The sequence below is a fragment of the Microcaecilia unicolor genome, chromosome 1 (assembly GCF_901765095.1).
Source record: "Microcaecilia unicolor chromosome 1, aMicUni1.1, whole genome shotgun sequence".
In the NCBI taxonomy this organism is placed as follows: Eukaryota; Metazoa; Chordata; class Amphibia; order Gymnophiona; family Siphonopidae; genus Microcaecilia; species Microcaecilia unicolor.
Genome location: NC_044031.1, coordinates 257,591,921 through 257,613,119, shown reverse-complemented (window position 1 = coordinate 257,613,119; position 21,199 = coordinate 257,591,921). Strand labels below are relative to the sequence as shown.

Genomic DNA, 21,199 nt, shown 5'->3' with positions numbered 1-21,199 from the left:
GGGCAAAGATGCGAACACAAATTGTAAAATGAGCCATTAACTAGCAGTTAATTGATGTTAATTATTGTAGTTAATTGGCAATAATTAGGATTTGCAAGTGTATCTGTCTGCATGCTATTCTATAAGACCAGGCACGTAAATCCCCTAGTACGCAACTCGGAAGGGGGCATGGCCAGGGGAGGGGCAGGGTTGTTCTGAAAAACTGTGTGTGGTTTCATAGAATAGTGCCATTTCCACACCCAAATGCTATGAGTTGGGCACCGACATTTACACCAGATTTCAGCTGGTGTAAATACTGGCACCTAACTTTAGGCGCAGGAGTCGGCTCTAAGTGCTGTTCTATAAAGGGCACTCAATATTAGCATAATACTAATGATACATCTAATAAACATGCATTAGAACATTCAACTAACATACATATGATTCTAAAGATTTTCTACAATACGGCTTACTGTATAGCTAAGGGACCAAGTGCAGATATAGGATGGGAACAAGTTGCGTGGTACAGAGTCAGTTGGGATAATTAGATGGTTAGCTAAATTCAAGGCAAGTTCTTTGTATAGTTAAGCAAGAGATAAGGAACTGATCTAAGTTACAGTATGTGTAGCAAGCTAGTCTAGGTGCAGAATGAGTGTATAAACATTCACCCTATGTATTCAAGGCTTGGGAGAAGAGCCAGGCTTTCACCTCCTTTCTGATAGTCTCGAGTTGTTATACGTAACCCCTCTGGGAGTAAATTCCATAGCGTGGGGGCTATTCCTTAGGAGGCTCACTGGCGGTATTACATTGTACAACTTTTTTTGATGAGGGTACAGATAGAGATGGTCCTTGAGAAGACCTTAGAGGTTTCAAAGATGTGTAAAGGGCTAACTTATTCTTTAAGTACTCTGGCCCATTGTGGCTGAGGAGTTTTAAATTTAGCCCTGTATGACACTGGTAGCCACTATAGTTTTTGCAAGAAGGGTGTGATATGATCATGCCGCTTGCAGCCTTCTTATCAGTTGTGCTGCATCATTCTGAATGAGTTGAAGCTGATACAAACTCTTTTTGGTTTGGCCAGAGTACAGGGCATTTGGTTCTTCATGGACTCCAAACTACTCTCTCATTGTCACAATAAAACAAATATAGTTGCTGAAGACAGATCTGCCACATTGATTTTCATAGACCAAAATATTTCACAACAGTTTTGTTGGTGTGGGACAGTGTTCTTTTTAGGTAACTGGCATATGTTATTACAATAATTATTAATGCAGGCTTATTGTGCTTTAAGTTAAATAAGGTGTTAAGACGGTTAGAAATACATTTTGAGAAATCAGCATGGTAGCTTCCTTCTAACTGTTCACAATGTTTGTTTTAACTGCTGATATATTTAAAAAGCCATGGAAAGAAGCTCCCCCAGACAGAGCACTGACTGCCAACAAATACCCTGTCCATCTGGAATTATTCTTTAAGTAATGATTTGTTTACTTTGATTTTAAATTGAAATTTCCACAACGCAGTTGTTAATAATAATGACATCCCAGGTCAGATATTTCCTGTTGCTAATTCCCTCCCTGCCAGTCCTTATTACTGAATTAAAACCTTGGAGTCATTTTACTAAACCCCCAAAAAGCAGACCACAGACCTGTGCCGTAGTGTGGTGGTAATTACTAGCTGCAGAAAAGAAGCAGAAAGTCCTGTTGTTTTCCAGGGGATGTGCCACGGCCAGTGCTGTTTGACACTCCTTTGAAACAATTCAGACACACAAGTATGGTGAGATGCACAGCTGGTGCTGCAACAAAGAATTTCCCCAGTAGAAGAGCTGAGTCAAATCATTGCTCTTAAAATGGTCAAATATGTAATGCTTGTTCAGCATTTAGTCAGACCCAAGGGTGATTGGTGGATCATGAAGTACAGTGGGGGAAATAAGTATTTGATCCCTTGCTGATTTTGTAAGTTTGCCCACTGACAAAGACATGAGCAGCCCATAATTGAAGGGTAGGTTATTGGTAACAGTGAGAGATAGCACATCACAAATTAAATCCGGAAAATCACATTGTGGAAAGTATATGAATTTATTTGCATTCTGCAGAGGGAAATAAGTATTTGATCCCTCTGGCAAACAAGACCTAATACTTGGTGGCAAAACCCTTGTTGGCAAGCACAGCGGTCAGACGTCTTCTGTAGTTGATGATGAGGTTTGCACACATGTCAGGAGGAATTTTGGTCCACTCCTCTTTGCAGATCATCTCTAAATCATTAAGAGTTCTGGGCTGTCGCTTGGCAACTCGCAGCTTCAGCTCCCTCCATAAGTTTTCAATGGGATTAAGGTCTGGTGACTGGCTAGGCCACTCCATGACCCTAATGTGCTTCTTCCTGAGCCACTCCTTTGTTGCCTTGGCTGTATGTTTTGGGTCATTGTCGTGCTGGAAGACTCAGCCACGACCCATTTTTAAGGCCCTGGCGGAGGGAAGGAGGTTGTCACTCAGAATTGTACAGTACATGGCCCCATCCATTCTCCCATTGATGCGGTGAAGTAGTCCTGTGCCCTTAGCAGAGAAACACCCCCAAAACATAACATTTCCGCCTCCATGCTTGACAGTGGGGACGGTGTTCTTTGGGTCATAGGCAGCATTTCTCTTCCTCCAAACACGGCGAGTTGAGTTCATGCCAAAGAGCTCAATTTTTGTCTCATCTGACCACAGCACCTTCTCCCAATCACTCTCGGCATCATCCAGGTGTTCACTGGCAAACTTCAGACGGGCCGTCACATGTGCCTTCCGGAGCAGGGGGACCTTGCGGGCACTGCAGGATTGCAATCCGTTATGTCGTAATGTGTTACCAATGGTTTTCGTGGTGACAGTGGTCCCAGCTGCCTTGAGATCATTGACAAGTTCCCCCCTTGTAGTTGTAGGCTGATTTCTAACCTTCCTCATGATCAAGGATACCCCACGAGGTGAGATTTTGCGTGGAGCCCCAGATCTTTGTCGATTGACAGTCATTTTGTACTTCTTCCATTTTCTTACTATGGCACCAACAGTTGTCTCCTTCTCGCCCAGCGTCTTACTGATGGTTTTGTAGCCCATTCCAGCCTTGTGCAGGTGTATGATCTTGTCCCTGACATCCTTAGACAGCTCCTTGCTCTTGGCCATTTTGTAGAGGTTAGAGTCTGACTGATTCACTGAGTCTGTGGATAGGTGTCTTTCATACAGGTGACCATTGCTGACAGCTGTCTGTCATGCAGGTAACGAGTTGATTTGGAGCATCTACCTGGTCTGTAGGGGCCAGATCTCTTACTGGTTGGTGGGGGATCAAATACTTATTTCCCTCTGCAGAATGCAAATAAATTCATATACTTTCCACAATGTGATTTTCCGGATTTAATTTGTGATGTGCTATCTCTCACTGTTACCAATAACCTACCCTTCAATTATGGGCTGCTCATGTCTTTGTCAGTGGGCAAACTTACAAAATCAGCAAGGGATCAAATACTTATTTCCCCCACTGTATGTGCTGGAGCAAGTAAAATACCCAGAGCCTTATGCAGAAACTTTATCCTTGTGTACTCAAGCTGAGGTCAGTTTTATGCCCCTTTTTGTGACTGCATGTGTAATCTTTTTCATCTCAACTCATGCTGCTCTATTTTATCGGTCTATAAGTTCTACCTCACTTGTCCTCTGTACAGTACATAGCACCAGCTTTAATAGCTACAGCAGCTCTCCTTTGTCTCTGTGCCTGTCTGTGGTGGGATCTGCAACATAGTTAACTTACGCCTCATGATGGGGAAAGACCCTTTCTTTACTGTGACTCTACATAGATAATGCCGTGGCAGTGCCTCTCCTCAGACTTATAGTAGGGGAAGCGCTGCTCTTCTCCCAGAATGACAGCACTGGATGTTACAGTAGCTCTTTTTAGGCCTCTGGGGATCGAGAGTGGTTTGTGTCTACAGTGGGAGGGACTTTCCTATAATTGTGGGGAGGACCTTGGTAGAAATAAGTCTCACTGTCTTTACAGCGGTGGAGGCTTCTGTGGTTTTACTGCACCATGATGGGGCAGAGGGACAGAGGTCTTTGGTGCTGACTAGTCTCTACAGCAGCATTTGGGGTGGTCTCTTATTTGAAGTGTATATTGTATCTTCCTTAAAACACCTCCTGGGATTGCTCCTAAAAGTTACACAGAAGAAATTGTTTTATAGACTGTGTTTGGGGAAAAACAGAGTTGTTTTCTTTTAAAATTATTTTGATTCATTGGCATTCCTGCACATAGCTGTCCCTAGTATTAGCATTTCCGTGGAAAAGTCATAGACTTTCAAAGCTTGAAAGCTTGGGCTCATAGTAAACATATTTACCAAATGAGGCGGTGAGCATATAAAAGGTAATCTCCCTTTAAAACATAAATGTCTAAAATACTACACTTAAGTGCCAGCTGGGTGCCGAAACACTATTCTGTAACTCAGTGTTGTTCAGTGCAAGGCCTGGGGGCCAGTGTCAGCCCCCAAAGAGAAAGTGGATGGGGGGGGGGGGGGGGGGAGAGCTACATGCTTGAAGAGCAAGATATTTCTCATTAGACAAAAGAGAAGACATTTGGAAATGCTCCCAACCTTGAAGATTCCCCCAACAAAGTTTGAAGGTGCGCTGGTGGGGATGGGCCCTACATGGGAAAATATTTGGTGGCTCTCCTTCAGCTCATTAGAATCTAAAGTGGTCCCAGCTTAAAAATTAATGAAGACCACTGCTGTAACTGCATATCTAACTTACATAGTGTGTAAATTGCAAGGGGGTGTGTGCATCGGCAGACCATTAGGTAAGGGGGTAAGGACAGGCCTCCTACTTATGTGCATAAATTACAGAATACTGTAAATTGCACGTGTCCCTGCTGCATTGATGTGCTTAGTTACGCCAGGACTATGGTTAATGTAATAGGGTGAATAAATGTTAAGCATGCTGATACGAATTACGCTGTTAATGGAGGAGTAGCCTAATGGTTAGAGCACCAGTCTTGATATCCAGAGGTGGCCAGTTCAAATCCCACTGCTGCTCCTTGTGATCTTGGGCAAGTCACTTAACCCTCCATTACCTCAGGTACAACCTTAGATTGTGAGCCCTCCAAGGACAGAGAAATACCCAGTGTGCCTCTATGTAACTCACCTTGAGCTACTACTGAAAAAGATGTGAGCAAAATAAATAAGTAAAATATTGTATCGCAGAATCTGAGTACCCAGGTTCCATTATAAAATAGGTTCTTATTGCATCCTTGGGGCACCTGAATGGACACATCCAGTTGTAGAATTACCCCGCTAACGTAATAGAACGTGTTAAGAGAAAAGAAATTTTTTTCTGACATATTCACCTTTTTTCCACAAGGGGGAGTGCTAGTTATTATAATTGAAAATGCATTTTTATGCTTCACTGTCAAAGAACTGATATTTCTTGCTGTTTTTCATGCTGCTGTTTCATTTTAGCTCTGTATTATAGTCAAGCATACTTGACTGTAATGCAGAGTTCATCAGGTGAGGTGAAGAGTTCAGCTGTATAGTCTCCTCAGTTTGTAAGAGCTCCTGTTGGAAGCTTAGGGAAAAAGTATAGGCTCTGATGGCAGATAAAGACCTAAAGACCAGTCTGGCCTGCTCATTTTACTTCATGTTGCTTTACCATAGATTCCAGTTGATCTCTATCATTCCCTTCACTTCTTTGATTCTGTATACTGATCATTCTTTCTTGAATTCTGTTATGCTTTTAGCTTCTACCACCTTCACTGGGAGCTTGTCCCTTGCATCCATCACTCTTTTCTGTGAAAAAATGTGTTTAATGTTATTCCTGAAATGTACTGTCCTGTTAAGCCTTATATTTTGACAACATTTCCCCAGAAATGTATTTGCTTCTTGTGCATTTCTGTAACACATTTAAGTGCCAGCAGGGCACCTAAACACTATTCTGTAACCTTTCTCTCCTTTAGGGAATACATGTTTAGATTCTTAAGTCTCATGTTGTATATATATATATTTTTTGTACAGAGTTCTGAGTTTTGGTAATTTATCTCTAGATTGTCTCTACTTGGTTTGTAGATATCTTGTTTCCTTTCTTTTCACTTGTCAGCTTGTCAGAGTTTTCTCATAATGTGGACATGTTGATATGAGATTATTTAATTATGTGTTCTCTACATTTCCTTTGTACATTTCTTTGACATGTATGTAAGATAATTATAATAATTAAAAAAAAAAACAAAAAAAGATTTCACTGATGAATTGGGGAGAGGCCTTGCCTCTTCTACTTTTGACTAAACTCATTATACATTCTAGCAGTGCCGTAGCAAGGGTGCCTGACACCCGGGGCGGGTCGCGGCTGCGCACCCCCCCCCCCCCGGGTGCAGGGCACAGCGCCCCCCCCCCCTCCGGAGCGCACCCCCCCAAACGCACCCTACCTTTCAGCGGGGGGCAGGCGGGAGGGCCGATCCGCCCCCAGTGCACGTCAGCTGCATCGGCTCTGCTGCTTCCCTGCTTTCTCTGCCCCGGAACAGGAAGTAACCTGTTCCGGGGCAGAAAGAGCATGGAACCAGCAAGCCGACACCCCTCCAGCACGTGCACCCGGGGCGGACCGCCCCACCGCCCCCCCCCCCTTCCTACGCCACTGCATTCTAGCATTCCTCTATTCTGGCCCCTTCTTGCGCTGATTTCAGCCTTGAGATTATCATAAGCAAGCTCCCTGCAATCTTCTTCCATTTTTGTTCACAGCAGTACCTTCAGCCCTCTTTGTGAGCTGCTTCTTTAAATTTCTGTGCCCCAAAGAGGTAAAAATCTATGAAGTTTAAACGCCAATAATGCACCTATCTTGGAGCCGTTAAAAACACACCTCTATTTTAGGTATGATCACTTCACCAGCCATAGAACTGGTGTAAATACCTGTGCGTAGATTAAGAACTGCATACATTATAGTATTTTAGTATTTTTTAATGTATGCATATAAATGTGTGCCTCGCGTATGCTTCACCCCCCAAACTCCACCCATGTAATTCCCACCTGCAAAGTATGCATCATTGAATACTGGTGCATACTTAGACTGACATAGACGGAAAATGGTCAATTATGCATGTTAATGATTTTGAATACCAGCATTTACATTCATTCTTGTTGGCTAAATCTAGGCACCTGTTTATAGAATTACCCGCCCCCCCCCCCCCCCCCCCAGTATCTAAGAATATACATTTTTGATTGAATCTTGGATACCAAGCACTTGACCGCATGTCAAACTTTAGGCTATTCATTTTGTCTAATATACCATGGTGCTCATTTTCAAAAGAGAAAATTGTTTCAAAAACGGCATGAAGTGGCATTTGGAAATTTTTCTCCAAAAAACATCCAAATCCTGATTTTCGAAACTCGGATTTGAGACATTTTTCTCTACAGTGCGTCGAAATCACAAGGGGGCGTGTTGGGGCGCTGTTTGGACGTTCCTGAGAATTTGGAATGTTTAGGGTGTTTTTTTTTTAAAGGAAACTTGCCAAACTTTCAATAGCTTCCAAAATCCGATTACATTTACCTTTGCTTTTACATGAATATTTCATTTGTTATTTGTGTAGGTGTTGCCGTCAGAGATCAAAATTCTGATGAAACTGTTTTAGATTACTTAAAAAAAAAAAAAAGTCAAGAAACAATTCCTAGCCACTGATGGTTTTTGTTTACATGAATGTAGTTTAAATCCTACTGAAATTTACACTTGATCTCTGATTTCATGTTGTTTGTTTCTTTTATTTATGTTAAGGCTCAATGCCCAGTATTCAGTATTCTTATTCAGCAGAATGTTTTTCATTACTTTTATTTGGATGAATAGTAAAATGTGCTATTCGCTATAGCTCTAGCTGGTATATAGTTAAACAAGTTGACAGATTGCCAAGAGTTTTTTCTTTGCTTTGTATTTTTCAAAATGTATGATTTTTAACAAAGATGGGGAAAGCATATGGAGCATGACTCAAGGAATTCTTTCCAATCCCACCGTATCTATATTTTTGTTTGCAGGCAAAACAGGCCTCATGGAATTATGTCCAGTTTATCTATGTGTGTCTTTGTATGTCTGTAGGTGTATGTATTAGAGAGCTGCACGGGAACGGGATTCCCGCGGGGACAGAGCCAGTTCCTGCAGGGTTCTTGCGGGGATGGAAGCAGCTCTGTGGGGTTCCCGCGGGGACAGAGGCAGTTCCTGCGGGGTTCCCGCGGGGATGGAAGCAGTTCTGCGGTCTTCTCGTAGAAGTGTAAGCTGCACCTGCACCAGCCTCTCATCTACCGAATACCAATTTCTTTGAGTGCTGTCTTCTCCTCTTCTTCTTCCTTGCTTTAACAGCACAAATGTGGAAAGTCTTCCATTAAGGAGGTGGTAGAGTCACAAATGATGACTGAATTCAAAAAGGCGTGGGATGAACACAGAGGATCTCTAATTAGAAAATGGAAGTTGTATAAAACCTAACCTGAAATGGCTGCATGTGTGTGGATGTGTCACGTGACGCTTAGATGGCGACTCTGGCTGTGGTGAACTAGGGCTGATACCTGGCAGACTTGTATGGTCTGTGTCTCATACATGGCAATCTGGTTTAGGATGGGCTGGAAAGGGCTTAGACAGCAACTTCAGTGGCTGGAACATGAGGACAGTGCTGGACAGACTTTTACGGTCTGTGTCCCACAAATGAGAAGACGAATAGACTGGAGTGGGCTTCAACGGCAACTCCAGTAGTTGGAACATAAGGATAGGGCCAGATAGACATTTTGCCCACATCTTCACAGAAATACTAAACAATGTCATTGTTTTCTATTATTGTCTTGACACAGCCAGTTTTTCAGAATGCAGTATTCAGTTTTGGATGTGTATTGGGGTAGCAGAAGGGGAATGAGTAGTTAAGATATTCATTGCCATAAAGTAACGGTGGCTTATCTATGTAACAAGTTTGAAACTCTGTTCGGTTTGACTGTGAGCATGCTTTTCAATCTCCAAAGACTAACCTTAATGCTTTTATAATACTGATGATCTGTGTATGCGTGTACGTTTAACAATTTTATAGACTGTGTGCACAATAAAATTGCTTAAGGTAGTTTAAAAAAATAAAGAAGAAACCAAGCAGAATATATAGGCACAGACAACCAGTAATTTAATATGCATTGAACATCAAGGCGATTTTAGAACTAGATGCTTAAGTGAGCGCAGTCGATATGTGTATAAAAAGCAGCAGTTTTAGGGAAAGTGCACATACGTACACTTCCAAATCGGCTGCTATGTTCAACCAGCGGTGGCTGGCATGTGTGTAGATTAACATCTTCTCCAGGAATTATTTCATGTGTATACGACAGTGAAATTTTCATAGCCAGATTTTTAAAATTGCCCTCAAAATATTACAAAATAACAGTTAACGAAAGCAAGCCAAAATGTACTTATATAAAAGACATAACTGTGCATAAATAGTAAAATCTGAGATAGGTAGAACCAAAAATAAAAGTTCTCAGACTAATGTAAAATAGGCACAATTTGGAAAAACAATAAGCTGATAAAAATTAAACTCAAGTTTTATATGGTTATTTTAAATTTCATTCTGCTTTACTAAGTAGTAAAGCAGAATGAAATTTAAAATAACATATAAAATGCAAAATCCATGTGAAGAAAGCCTAAACACCTATTGATAGAATTAAATACTACTATTGACTGATACTTTCTTTAGTATTAAACATATGCATTAAAATCCCCCAAACCAAATTTGATTTGAGTGTCCCGTTTCAATCACATTATAAAAGAATAAAGTGGATTCCCAGAATTTAATAAGTAAGCACTTTATTGGCTAAAAACATAACACATGTAGCAGGTTACAGGTGCAAACACATTCACAATGGAGCTTTGTAGCGCTATAGAAATGCTAAATAGTAGTAGTAGTAGTAGCTCTGCCAACTCAGGGGTCCTTTTACTTTTCCCCCAAGTGCCAGGGCCTTTTTACTGCAGCAAGTAAAAAGCCGCTAAAATAAATGGCCATGTGGTAAGATTACTCTTACCCCTTTGTCTATGTGGAGGGGAGGGGTGTGAGCACTTACAGCCACCTATTAAGGTGGCGGTAAGGGCTCCCATGGTAACTCGGTGGTAACCGGCCTGTGCGGTGATGCCCAATTACCACCTGGTTAACGCCATGCTATAAAAACAAATTTTCTAGTGTGCAGAAAATGGTACGAGCTTGAGGAAGAACTAGCGCCAGCGGCTGCATTGGGCTGGCGGTAGTGCCGGGTTAGCATGCGGTAAGCCCACATTGGGCTTACTGAAGCTTTGTAAAAAGCCCCTTAATGCCTAGAGTTTTTGCCCAAATTAAATCTGTTACTAACCTCCAAATTCTATATATGTCCAATTTGCGCATGCAACTTGATTAATGAGCCAATCATCACCAATAATTGGGCAAAAACAAGCACTAATTGGCAATAATTAGAATTTATGTGCACATCTTTTTAGGTGAATTCTTGAAAGAGGTGAGCGTTAATTCTAGTGCAGTGTTTCCCAAGTCCAATCCTGGAGTACCCCTTGCTAGTCAAATTTTCAGGATATCCACAATGAAAATGCGTGAAAGAGATTTGCTTATAATGGAGGCAGTATATGCAAATCAAGTTCATACATATTCATTGTGGATATCCTGAAAACCTGACCGGCAAGGGGTACTCCAGGACTGGACCTGGGAAACGCTGTTTTAGTATGCGGATGTGAAAAGTAGGCATGGCCATTGGAGGAGCATGGGCAGGTCGGGGGTGGGGTTCCTAAAATTTATGCATGTTATAGAATTAGAGGTATTTGTGCCTAATTTACATGTAGGGATTTATACCAGGTTTTCATTAGTGTAAATGGTTGCGCCTAAATGTAGTCGTGGCTCCTGGCACTGAGCACTATTATATAAACCATGCCTTTTTGTAAGCGTGGATTATAGAATAGCGCTAAACACAATTTGTTTTTTTTTTGTGTGCCAATTTTTTAGGCGGTATTTATAGAATCTAATCCTCAGTGTTTTTGACAGGATGGAAACCCCTGTTCTAAAGTTAACGGCACTTGGTTTTGGGACACTGAGGGACATAGTTATCGATGGAGGAGTGGAGGAGTGGCCTAGTGGTTAGGGTGGTGGACTTTGGTCCTGAGGAACTGAGTTCGATTCCCGGCACAGGCAGCTCCTTGTGACTCTGGGCAAGTCACTTAACCCTCCATTGCCCGCCGCATTGAGCCTGCCATGAGTGGGAAAGCGCGGGGTACAAATGTAATTAAAAAAAAAATGTGGTCTACCGTTAAGATGTGTTTTTACCACTAACTTGTGCTGTTGATGACTCCCTGCCTCTCCTCGCCCCCAAAAAACATCAGTGACACAAATTCAAACTGTTATTGTATTTTACTAATGGGACTTTGGGATGGTAAAAAGATTCAACACCTTTTTAGGTGTTTTTTCATTTGAAAGGCTTTCATGGAATTTATAGTGTAATATTGAATCCATAAGTTCTCTTCCCTAAGAGCAGTACTATTTTGAATGAATTCAAGAACATTTGTCTCAGTTTATTAGAGTTTTGAACTGTCCCAGTTTCGGATTTTTTTTTAATATATTTATTTTTGCTCTTACATTTATATAAATATTTTTTTAAAAAAGTATTTAAGAAAACTCTCTAAATCCACAAGACAGATTCTGCTGCTGTTAGACATATGCATCTTTAGTGATAGGAAGGTGAGCAATATTGAAAATCTAATTGAAGATGACAAAGGTTTTACAGTACATGGCAGGAATTGATTCTAGCTGGGTTTTTTTAATGTATTTTCAGTCTGAAGAACGTGCAGCACGCATACCAGGAGCTGAAGAGGGAAATGTCTAATTTACATCTAGTGACTGAAGTGCAAGCCGAGGTGCTAAGAAAGCTGAGAGCCACCGTTACTGTGACCAAGAAAGGCAAGTGGAAGAGCTGGTGGGAACGGAGCCCTCTGCATGCTGCTGTTCCCAGCAGTGCCATCTAAAGAGCAGTTAGATATCAAAAGCTCATCAATATCTCACCCACTGAAGTTGATACGCAGAGAAACAGCTTTTACTGTATCTATTTTCTGCTCGGTTCTATTTCAAGTTGGTCAGCTTCACACATGAAAGTGTTCCTGATGTATATGGGGTTTTTTCTTGGTTTTATTGTATATATTTCTTTTTTGCTTCAGTATGGTATGTTTCCCTTGTGGCTTTCTCTCTCTCTCTCTCTCTCTCTCTCTTTTTTTTAATCAGTGAAGTGTTGCTTGTATGTACAGGGCTGAGGTGTTAACATTTTTTTTTTCATGTGCGACCTTTTACCATAACTGCTTCACAATTTGGAAGCAAAATAGTAATACTTTTCAAATACAGTCCTTTTTCTGTATAATTTTATCGCAGACAATATTTTCAAAATGACTTGTCAATCTCTTTAAATTTGTAAGTGATTATGGGCCTAGTTTTATAACAGGCCATCTGTGTAAAATTGCCACGCATGGTTTTGAAAATCCCATGTATGTGCACACCTCTATTTAACCTAGCTAAAATTATGCATGCTGTGGAAACCTATGCATACTTTTAGCCACGGGGAAGGTGACACGTTTTCAAATTGGTTGCTTTACCCACAGAGAATCTAGTTGTGCAATAAAATTCTTTCATCTCTACTAGCAGAGGCTGTGTGCTTATTTCATTGGTTGGCACTACAGTAGGGAACAATCTATGGGGCTCATTTTTGAAAGAGAAAAATGTCAAAAATGTGGCATAAAGCAGCATTTGGATGTTTTTGTCTCCAAAACATCCAAATCAGTATTTTTTAAATCCATTTTCCAGGTATTTTTCTATGCTATTCATCTGCATTGCATCCATTTCTCAAGGGGGCATGTCAGGGGTGTGTTAAGGGAAAAATTTCAGTGTTCCTAAGACCTGGACGTTTTTCAGCCATAATGGAACAAAATTAAAACATCTAGGACTAAAACTAAGATATTTTGAGCTGGTCCTGTTTTAATAACTAACACACAAAAAAGTGCCCTAAATGACAGCATGACCACTGAAGGAATAAAGGAATGACCTCCTCTTATTCCCCCAGTGGTCACTGACCCCCTCCCACCCCCAAAGATGTAAAAGAAACGGTACATACCAGCCTCCATGAAAGCTTCAGATGTTAAGGCTAGTTGAGTAGCAAGTAAGTCCCTGGAATAGCCTAGTGGTTGGTGCAGTGCAATGTGGAAAAGGGGACCCTGTTCCATATCCCACTCTGTTATATTTGTAGTGGAAGGTGTCAACCCTCCAAAACTCACGAAAAACCTACTGTAACCACATATAGGTGACCCCTTCATCCATAAGGGCTATTGTAGTGATGTACAGTTGGGGGCAGTGAGTCTTGGAGGGTTCAACAGACAAGAGAATAAGGCAACAGTGATATGTGTACCTGGGAGCTTTTATGTGAAGTCCAATGCAGTGCCCCCTAGGGTGCTCCATTGCTGTCTTGGGATGTCTCTGTGGCCAGTTTACTAAGAATGCTGGCTCCTCCTACATCCCAATGACTTGATTTTGTGTGTTTTGCACTTGGGACCTTTTTTTTTTTTTTTTTATGAAAGTTAACTAAAAAGATAAATGCACAGAGCACAAAAACACCTAGCATGTGGTAATTTTGAAAATGGCTATATTTGCTATTTGGATTCACCCAAAGTCAGACTTAGACGTCATTTCAAAAATGCCCCGCCACATGTAATATAGTAGATACAGAATTTGATAGGAAATTGAGGGGGTCTTCTACTAAGCGGCAGTAAGCCCAATTCGGGCTTACCTCTCGCTAAACAGGAAGTACTGCTGGGCTACCTCAGCAGCCCGACGGTGGTTCCCATCCCCAGGTGGTTACCAGAGGGTTAATGCGAGAGCCCTTAGTTGCCACCTCAATGAGTGACGATAAGGGCTCCCCCCCCCCCCACCTCCCGAAATGGCCGTGCAACAAGTGTGTCACTTGCCGAGCTGCCATTTCTTTAAAAAAAAAAAAAAAAGAGCCTTTTACCTGCTGTGGTAAAAGGGGGGGGGGGGGGCCTCAGCATGTATCACGCTTTGTTCCAGCTTAGTAAAAGGACCCCTTACTGCTTTAAGTCACTGTATATGTTGAAATGTATTATATCGAGCCGAGTTAAAAAGAAGTCATTGTTTGGTGTGCACATCATCGCAACAAAGAGACAAATAAACTGAGAGTCATGATTTCATCCTGCTAAAGACAGTAGCTATATGGAAGTTTGAACCTTGCCATAGAGTTCTATTGATAATGGATTATTTATCCCAGCATTGATCACGTATATAAACTTTTTTTTTTCACTGTAACCCAGTAAAACATTCATAATTTCATGTACTTAGATCTAAATTTGTGCAATATGGTAATGGTAGAAAATATGAAAAATTTTATCAATATGAAAATGGTTGAAAAGTAGCTGTTATCAGAATACATGAAAAAAATAGACTTTGAGAGGGAAGCATTCATTTAGGTTCATTAAGTGGGGACTTATCAGCTTGAGCTACTGTGAAGTCATGTTATTTTTAGCACATGATCGGTCCCATTTTATGCAATGAAACTCTGTGCTAAAATCACCCAACTTAACAGTAGCCTACACTGATAACTCCCCCCCCCCCCAAAAAAAAAAAAAAAGTGGTAATTTGTTTTATCCCATTCCTACAACTGTTGAAATTTAACAAGAAGAAATATACCCAAAGTTGTGAGTTGTTCTGTGACAGGTTAAAGTCTAAGGCCAGGTGACGATTGAACAACTAACATTTGTCTCGCTCCTTTTTTTCAGTCTCGCCGTGTACACCCGTGCAATGTGTGGAAGATTTGGAGAGAGACAGCACAAAAGTACATCTAGTTTCTTCCACTGCTATATATAAAAATCATGCCTGTCCCTCACAAGAGGATCAGATTCTCTGCCATGCTATAGCTTCCCCAGCACAGGGGGATGCAAGACTCCTTCCTGAGAGGGTAAATCTCAGATTGCAGACAAATGAGAGGCTTAGCCCCTTGGGAGGCTCATCATTTCAGGAACATAATTCATATGGAAAGATCTCTTTGGAAGATAACTCGTGGGTTTTCCCGAGCCCCCCAAAGCCTACCAGCACATTATTTTGGGAAACTAACCATAATTCTTCTTCATTCAACTATCCAGGGTCTTATTTTGATAAACAAAAGTTGAATAATCATTTGAAAGGATGAGAGGGGTTGTTTTATTGTGCACGCTTGGCCACTGGATTTTTATCAGAGGACAATGTATTTGAGTTGGCTGGACTGTTCAGGTGAGGAGAACCATGTGCCTTTGATACAGTCCACCACAAAGACCTGTCAGTTCATGTACAGATTCCTGCAGGCTAGAAGATGCTCCCTGCTTCCTGTTTTTTTACAGACTTGTAAGAATGAAATTGTGAGTTTTCCAAAGCTGTGAACACACTTGAGATGCTTTAATTAACACTGGCAAAATATCTCGCGATAAAGTATCTCAGTTAAAGAAAGTATTTGCATCACTTTTCAGTTTCTTACAATTCAGAAACACAGATACTGGTAAAGGAAATGTGCAACAAATGAAACAGAAATTTAAAGGAAAAATGTGTATGTATCAAAACATATATGTATATGAAGACATAGATAAATCTAAGATAGGAAGAAAATGTTGTGAGATGATACATTTGTGTTATAATTTAAAATTGCTCTGACACACTGCTTTAATCATATTTTTTTCTTGGTATGTTTGAAGAGTAATATGTAACAGACCTGTATAAATATTGCTGGTTACTTAGATAATGCTCACTTATTAACTCTTTTAGATAGCACTGCTTGCTGTATAATCAGTAGAAATGAAAATGGTGAAATGAAGTGTTGAAATGAATGACCTTGTAAAGAACTGTTCTAACTGTTACTTAGAAGGCAGGCATTCCTCAGCTGCTGTTTTTGTTTACTGCTGCTCATTATACATGTTGGGTTTTTTTTAAACCCTTTATTCTATTGGTTCCTAAAAATGTGCATCAAGGCCCATAGCGATATCACAGACAACTTTTAAGTGAATTTAAAAATCTAAGCAGTACTTGGAAAATCAAGATTAAAAATCAAGACAGCTAGATAACTACTTGATGATGTATTGGAATTTAAAGATGGATTGCTACTGTCTCTCTCCTGTTGCAGTATTTGAGAAGCTGCCGTTTTACAGGATTGGTTACATTAAAATTGTATAGAAAACTGCTTGATTCTTAGTAATTGGAATGATTTTATTTTATGGGTGAGTGTGGTTCTAAGGAATTTTTGAAATCCTAAGAAAAAAAAGAAAAATTTAGAATTTGTTAGTAGGAGAAGCTAAGGGGCCCCTTTTACTAGAACTACCATCGGGCTACCGCATGAGTCCAGCGGTAGCTCCCGTCTCCTGCGTGCGCAATTTCCAGCACTAACCTCTGGGTTAGCGCGGGAGCACTTATCACCACCTCAATGGGTGGCGGTAAGTGCTCCCTCCCCCACCCCCCCAAAATGGCCATGCGGTTAAGTGGTTTATGTGGTTCACTTACCGCACAGCCATTTCATGTTGAGAAAAAAAAATCTTTTATCTGCTGTGGTAAAAGGGGGCCTCAGCATGCATCAGAAACACGTGCTGACTCTAGCGCAGGCCCTCTTTTACTGTAGCTTAGTAAAAGGGGCTCTAAGGATCAATTTCCAGCTGAATGCGTAAAGTTTATATGATTAATTTGTCCATTTAACTTTATGCATATTTTCAATGGTGTTATGCTTTAAAGTAGATCATTGAAAAAATTTCACTGATAAATTTTACATACAATTTTATCCCTTAGCATTGCCCCCTCTCCCCCCCCCCCCCCCCCCGTGGGGGGTTTACTAAGCCGCACGGCAATTCCGACACGGCCCATTCAGAGTGAATGGGCTGTGTCAGTATTAGTGCATGGCAGCCGCTAGCATGGCTTAGTAAACAGGGGGGTTAGTGATGTAAAACTCTTCTTCCTTAAATCCCTTCCCTCCAGAAATCACACCTATTTTTAAAGCTCCATTTGCTACTTGTATAGTCAAAATTTTAAGTTCTCTTTGTCAGCATTTTTGGGGGAAAAAAAGCACTCGTGTTCAGTACTCACTTCTGACTGCATAAGTACTTTTATATAATAGACGTCAAGTTTACTACCCATAATAGTGGCTTGGTAAATGTGCTGTGTTGATAAAATTTTGAAGGGGAAGAAATCATTTTTCTTGCTAAGTCTGTTGAGTACCTTCATATGGTGGCCTCCATAAAGCATCTAGTCCAGATCTTAGCAAGGCAAACAGTAAATTCATACTGTCCATAAATTACCATAGTAAAAAGATGCCCACCCATAGCCTTGGCACTGTGTCTAATGATGGTAGCAGTAATGAAAACCCCTTCCCTCAAGAGAAGGTAATGCCTCTAGTGCTGTTATAGGCCATAGTGAACCTGTTCATGGAACCCATACAGCAAATAAAAATTTAATAGGACTAATTATAATTAGGTTGCCCTCTAAAGAAAAGAAGATGATAATGTACTGCCGATTTTATGCTGCGTTCCTTACAATTAAATCAAGAGTTTACAAACCGTGCATCAAAAAGCGGAAGCAAAAGAAATATTATCTAAGGAGAAACTGAAAAAAAAAAAAGAAACTGACGCACTAAAACAATTGAGAGCTGATGCAGAAAAAGAAAGAGGAGCTCTAGAAAAGAGCACCAGAGGAAAGAAACAGAACAGCCACAGCAAATGAAAGGAGGTATCAAGTGAAATACCAGTGGAGCATAAAAGCTGCAACACAGGATGATAATACTACTACTACTACTTATCATTTCTGTAGCGCTACTAGACGTACGCAGCGCTGTACACTTGAACATGAAGAGACAGTCACTGCTCAACAGAGCTTACAATCTAATTAGGACAGACAAACAGGACAAATAAGAGATAAGGGAATTACTGAGAAAGGGAATTACTGAGGTGGGGATGATAAAATAAGGGTACTGAACAAGTGAGTAAGGGTTAGGAGTTAAAAGCAGCATCAAAAAGGTGGGCTTTTAGCCTAGATTTGAAGATAGCCAGAGATGGAGCTTGACGGACCGACTCAGGAAGTTTATTCCAGGCATATGGTGCAGCAAGATAAAAGGAATGGAGTCTGGAGTTAGTGGTGGAGGAGAAGGGTGCAGATAAGAGAGATTTACCCAGTGAATAGAGTTCACGGGGAGGAGTGTAGGGAGAGATGAGAGTGGAGAGGTACTGAGGAGGTGCACAGTGAATGCACAAGAATCCCCCCTCTCACCGACCATATTCACCCTAATGATGATACCCTTGGCCAGACTACTATCAAACCAAAAACTCAATCCATACATATATGCTGATGATGTAACGATCTACATCCCATTCAAACAAGACCTAACAGAAATTTCTAACGACATCAACCAAAGTCTACATATCATGCATTCCTGGGCAGATACATTTCAGTTGAAACTCAATGCAGAAAAAACCTAATGCCTAATACTCACCTCTCAACACAACACGAACAAATTTACCACTATCAACACACCAAAACTAAATGTACCAATTTCGGAAACCCTAAAAATTCTTGGAGTTACCATTGATCGACACCTAACACTTGAGAATCATGCGAAAAACACAGCCAAAAAGATGTTCCACGCAATGTGGAAACTAAAAAGAGTAAGACCATTCTTCCCAAGGACCGTCTTCCGTAATCTGGTACAATCATTGGTACTCAGTTATCTAGACTACTGCAACTCACTCTATGCTGGCTGCAAAGAGCAAATACTCAAAAAAACTCCAAACAGCCCAGAACATGGCAGCCAGACTCGTATTCGGAAAATCAAAATATGAAAGTGCAAAACCCCTACGAGAGAAGCTACACTGGCTCCCACTCAAAGAACGCATTACATTCAAAGTATGTACCCTAATTCACAAAATCATCCATGGAGATGCCCCAGCCTACATGTCAGACCTGATAGACCTACCACCCAGGAATGCTAAAAAATCATCTCGTACATTCCTTAATCTTCATTTCCCCAATTGTAAAGGTCTAAAATACAAACTAATGCACGCATCAACCTTTTCCTATATGGGCACGCAACTCTGGAACGCGTTGCCATGCAACCTAAGAGCGATCTATGAACTGACCAACTTCCGCAAACTACTGAAGACCCATCTCTTTGACAAAATATACCTCAAAGATCAACACGTGAAATTGCCCACATATATCCAGAAAGGTCTAATAATACCTTCTGTTTTATTACTATCATGTATTCCATTACCATTCAACCCAAAATTCTTCTGTAACACCAAATGTATATTCTTTTCTTATTTCCACTATCCATGATGTATTGTAAGCCACATTGAGCCTGTAAAGAGGTGGGAAAATGTGGGATACAAATGCAATAAATAAATAAGAGGAGTTTGAACTGTATGCGGAAATGGATAGGGAGCCAGTGAAGTGACTTGAGAAGAGGGCTAATATGAGCATAGTGACACTGGTGAAATATATAAGTCATGCGGCAGAATTTTGAACTGATTGAAGAGGAGAGAGATGGCTAAGTGGGAGACCTGTGAGAAGCAAGTTGCAATAGTCTAAGCAAGAGGTGAAAGTGTGCATAAGGGTTCTGGTATTGTGCTCAGAAAGGAAAGGGCAAACTTTAGTGATATTATAGGGAAAGAAACGACAGATTTTAACAGTCTGCTAAATATGTGCAGAGAAGGAGAGAGAGAGAGAGGAGTCGAAGATGACCCCAAGGTTACGAGCTGATGAGACAGGGAGGATGAGAGTGCTATCCACAGAAATAGAGAATGGGGAAGATGAGAGGTTGGTTTAGGAGGAAAGATAAGAAGCTCAGTCTTGGTCATGTTTAGTTTATTTATTTATTTATTTTTAACCATTTATACCCCACTTTTTTCCACAGTCGTGCGGACTCAAAGTGGCTTGCAATGTGCAGAATAGACCAAATTACATTGGGAGAATTACAAATCTCAAAAGAAGAATAGACGGAAGAGAGATGAAGAAAAGTGGAAAGGACTAGAAAGAGGGAAAGGAAGATGAGGTGATACAGAAGTAGGCTATCCAAGACAGGCCATTCAAAGGTGGAGTCCAGGCGCTGAAACGACTAGAACAGCTTCCAGCAAGGCAATCCAAAAGAGTGCAGATGAGATATCACAGCTCAACCAGGAAAAAGAAGCAGCATGCTAGTTTCAGATGGCGGTGAGATATCCAGGCGAAAATGTCAGACAGGCAGGCTGATACTTTGGCCTAGATTCCTGCAGAGATTTCTGGTGGGAGTCATCAGCGTAAAGATGGTACTGAAAGCCATGAGATGAGATCAGAGTACCAAGGGAAGAAGTATAGATGGAGAAAAGAAGAGGTCCCAGGACAGATCCCTGAGGTACACCAACTGACAGTGGGATAGAAGTGGAAGAGGATCCACCAGAGTATACACTAGAAGTACGATGGGAGAGATAAGAAGAAAACCAGGAAAGAACGAGAGCCCTGAAATCCAAGTGAGGACAGAGTATCAAGGAGTAGGCTGTGATGAACAGTGTCAAAAGCAGCAGATAGATCGAGAAGGATGAGAGTAGAATAGAGACCTTTGGATCTGGCCAGGAACAGGTGATTGGAGACTTTAGCAAGCACTGTTTCAGGTCAATGAAGGGGGCGAAAGCCAGACTGAAGTGGATCAAGAATAGCATGAGAAGAAAGAAAGTCAACAGCGGTGAACAAGCGCGTTCAAGTATCTTGGATAGGAAAGGGAAGAGGGAGTTGGGGGCGATAGTTAGACCGGTAGGGTTCAAAGAAGGTTTTTTAAGGAGTGGTGTGACTACGGCATGCTTGACGGCGTCAGGAACAGTCGCAGTGGAAAATGAAAGATTGATGATATGACAGATAAAAGGGATGACAGTAGGAGAGATAGTGTTAAGTAGATGGGTGGGAATAGGATCGGAGGAACAGGTAGTTAGTTTCAAGGAGGAGAGAAGATGTGCAGTTTCCTCTTCAGTGATTTCAGAAAAGGAGGTAGGGGTTGGAGGGTTGAGAGAATAGACTTCAGGGAAGGAGAGGTGGAGGTGACCTGGTTGAGAATTCAATTTTAATCTTGTGAACCTTATCATGAAAGTACTCAGCCAGAGTCTGGGGAGAAAGTGAAGAGGGAGTTGGAGGTGAAGGCACTTTGAGGAGAGAGTTCAATGTGGCAATGAGA

The 21,199-nt window shown here is 41.1% G+C and overlaps 1 protein-coding gene across 3 annotated transcripts in view; it reads left to right on the top strand.

Annotated features, from left to right (window-relative positions):
- AZI2 (5-azacytidine induced 2) overlaps positions 1-16,204 on the top strand; it is a 100,055-nt gene extending 83,851 nt beyond the window's left edge. For all 3 annotated transcript variants that reach the window (XM_030205840.1, XM_030205830.1, XM_030205849.1), the window contains 2 exons: positions 11,783-11,907; positions 14,778-16,204. In XM_030205840.1, the coding sequence (XP_030061700.1) occupies positions 11,783-11,907; positions 14,778-15,187 (535 nt within the window). In that variant the 3' untranslated portion in view covers positions 15,188-16,204. The remainder of the gene's footprint in view (positions 1-11,782; positions 11,908-14,777) is intronic.
- The last annotated feature ends 4,995 nt before the right edge of the window (positions 16,205-21,199 follow it).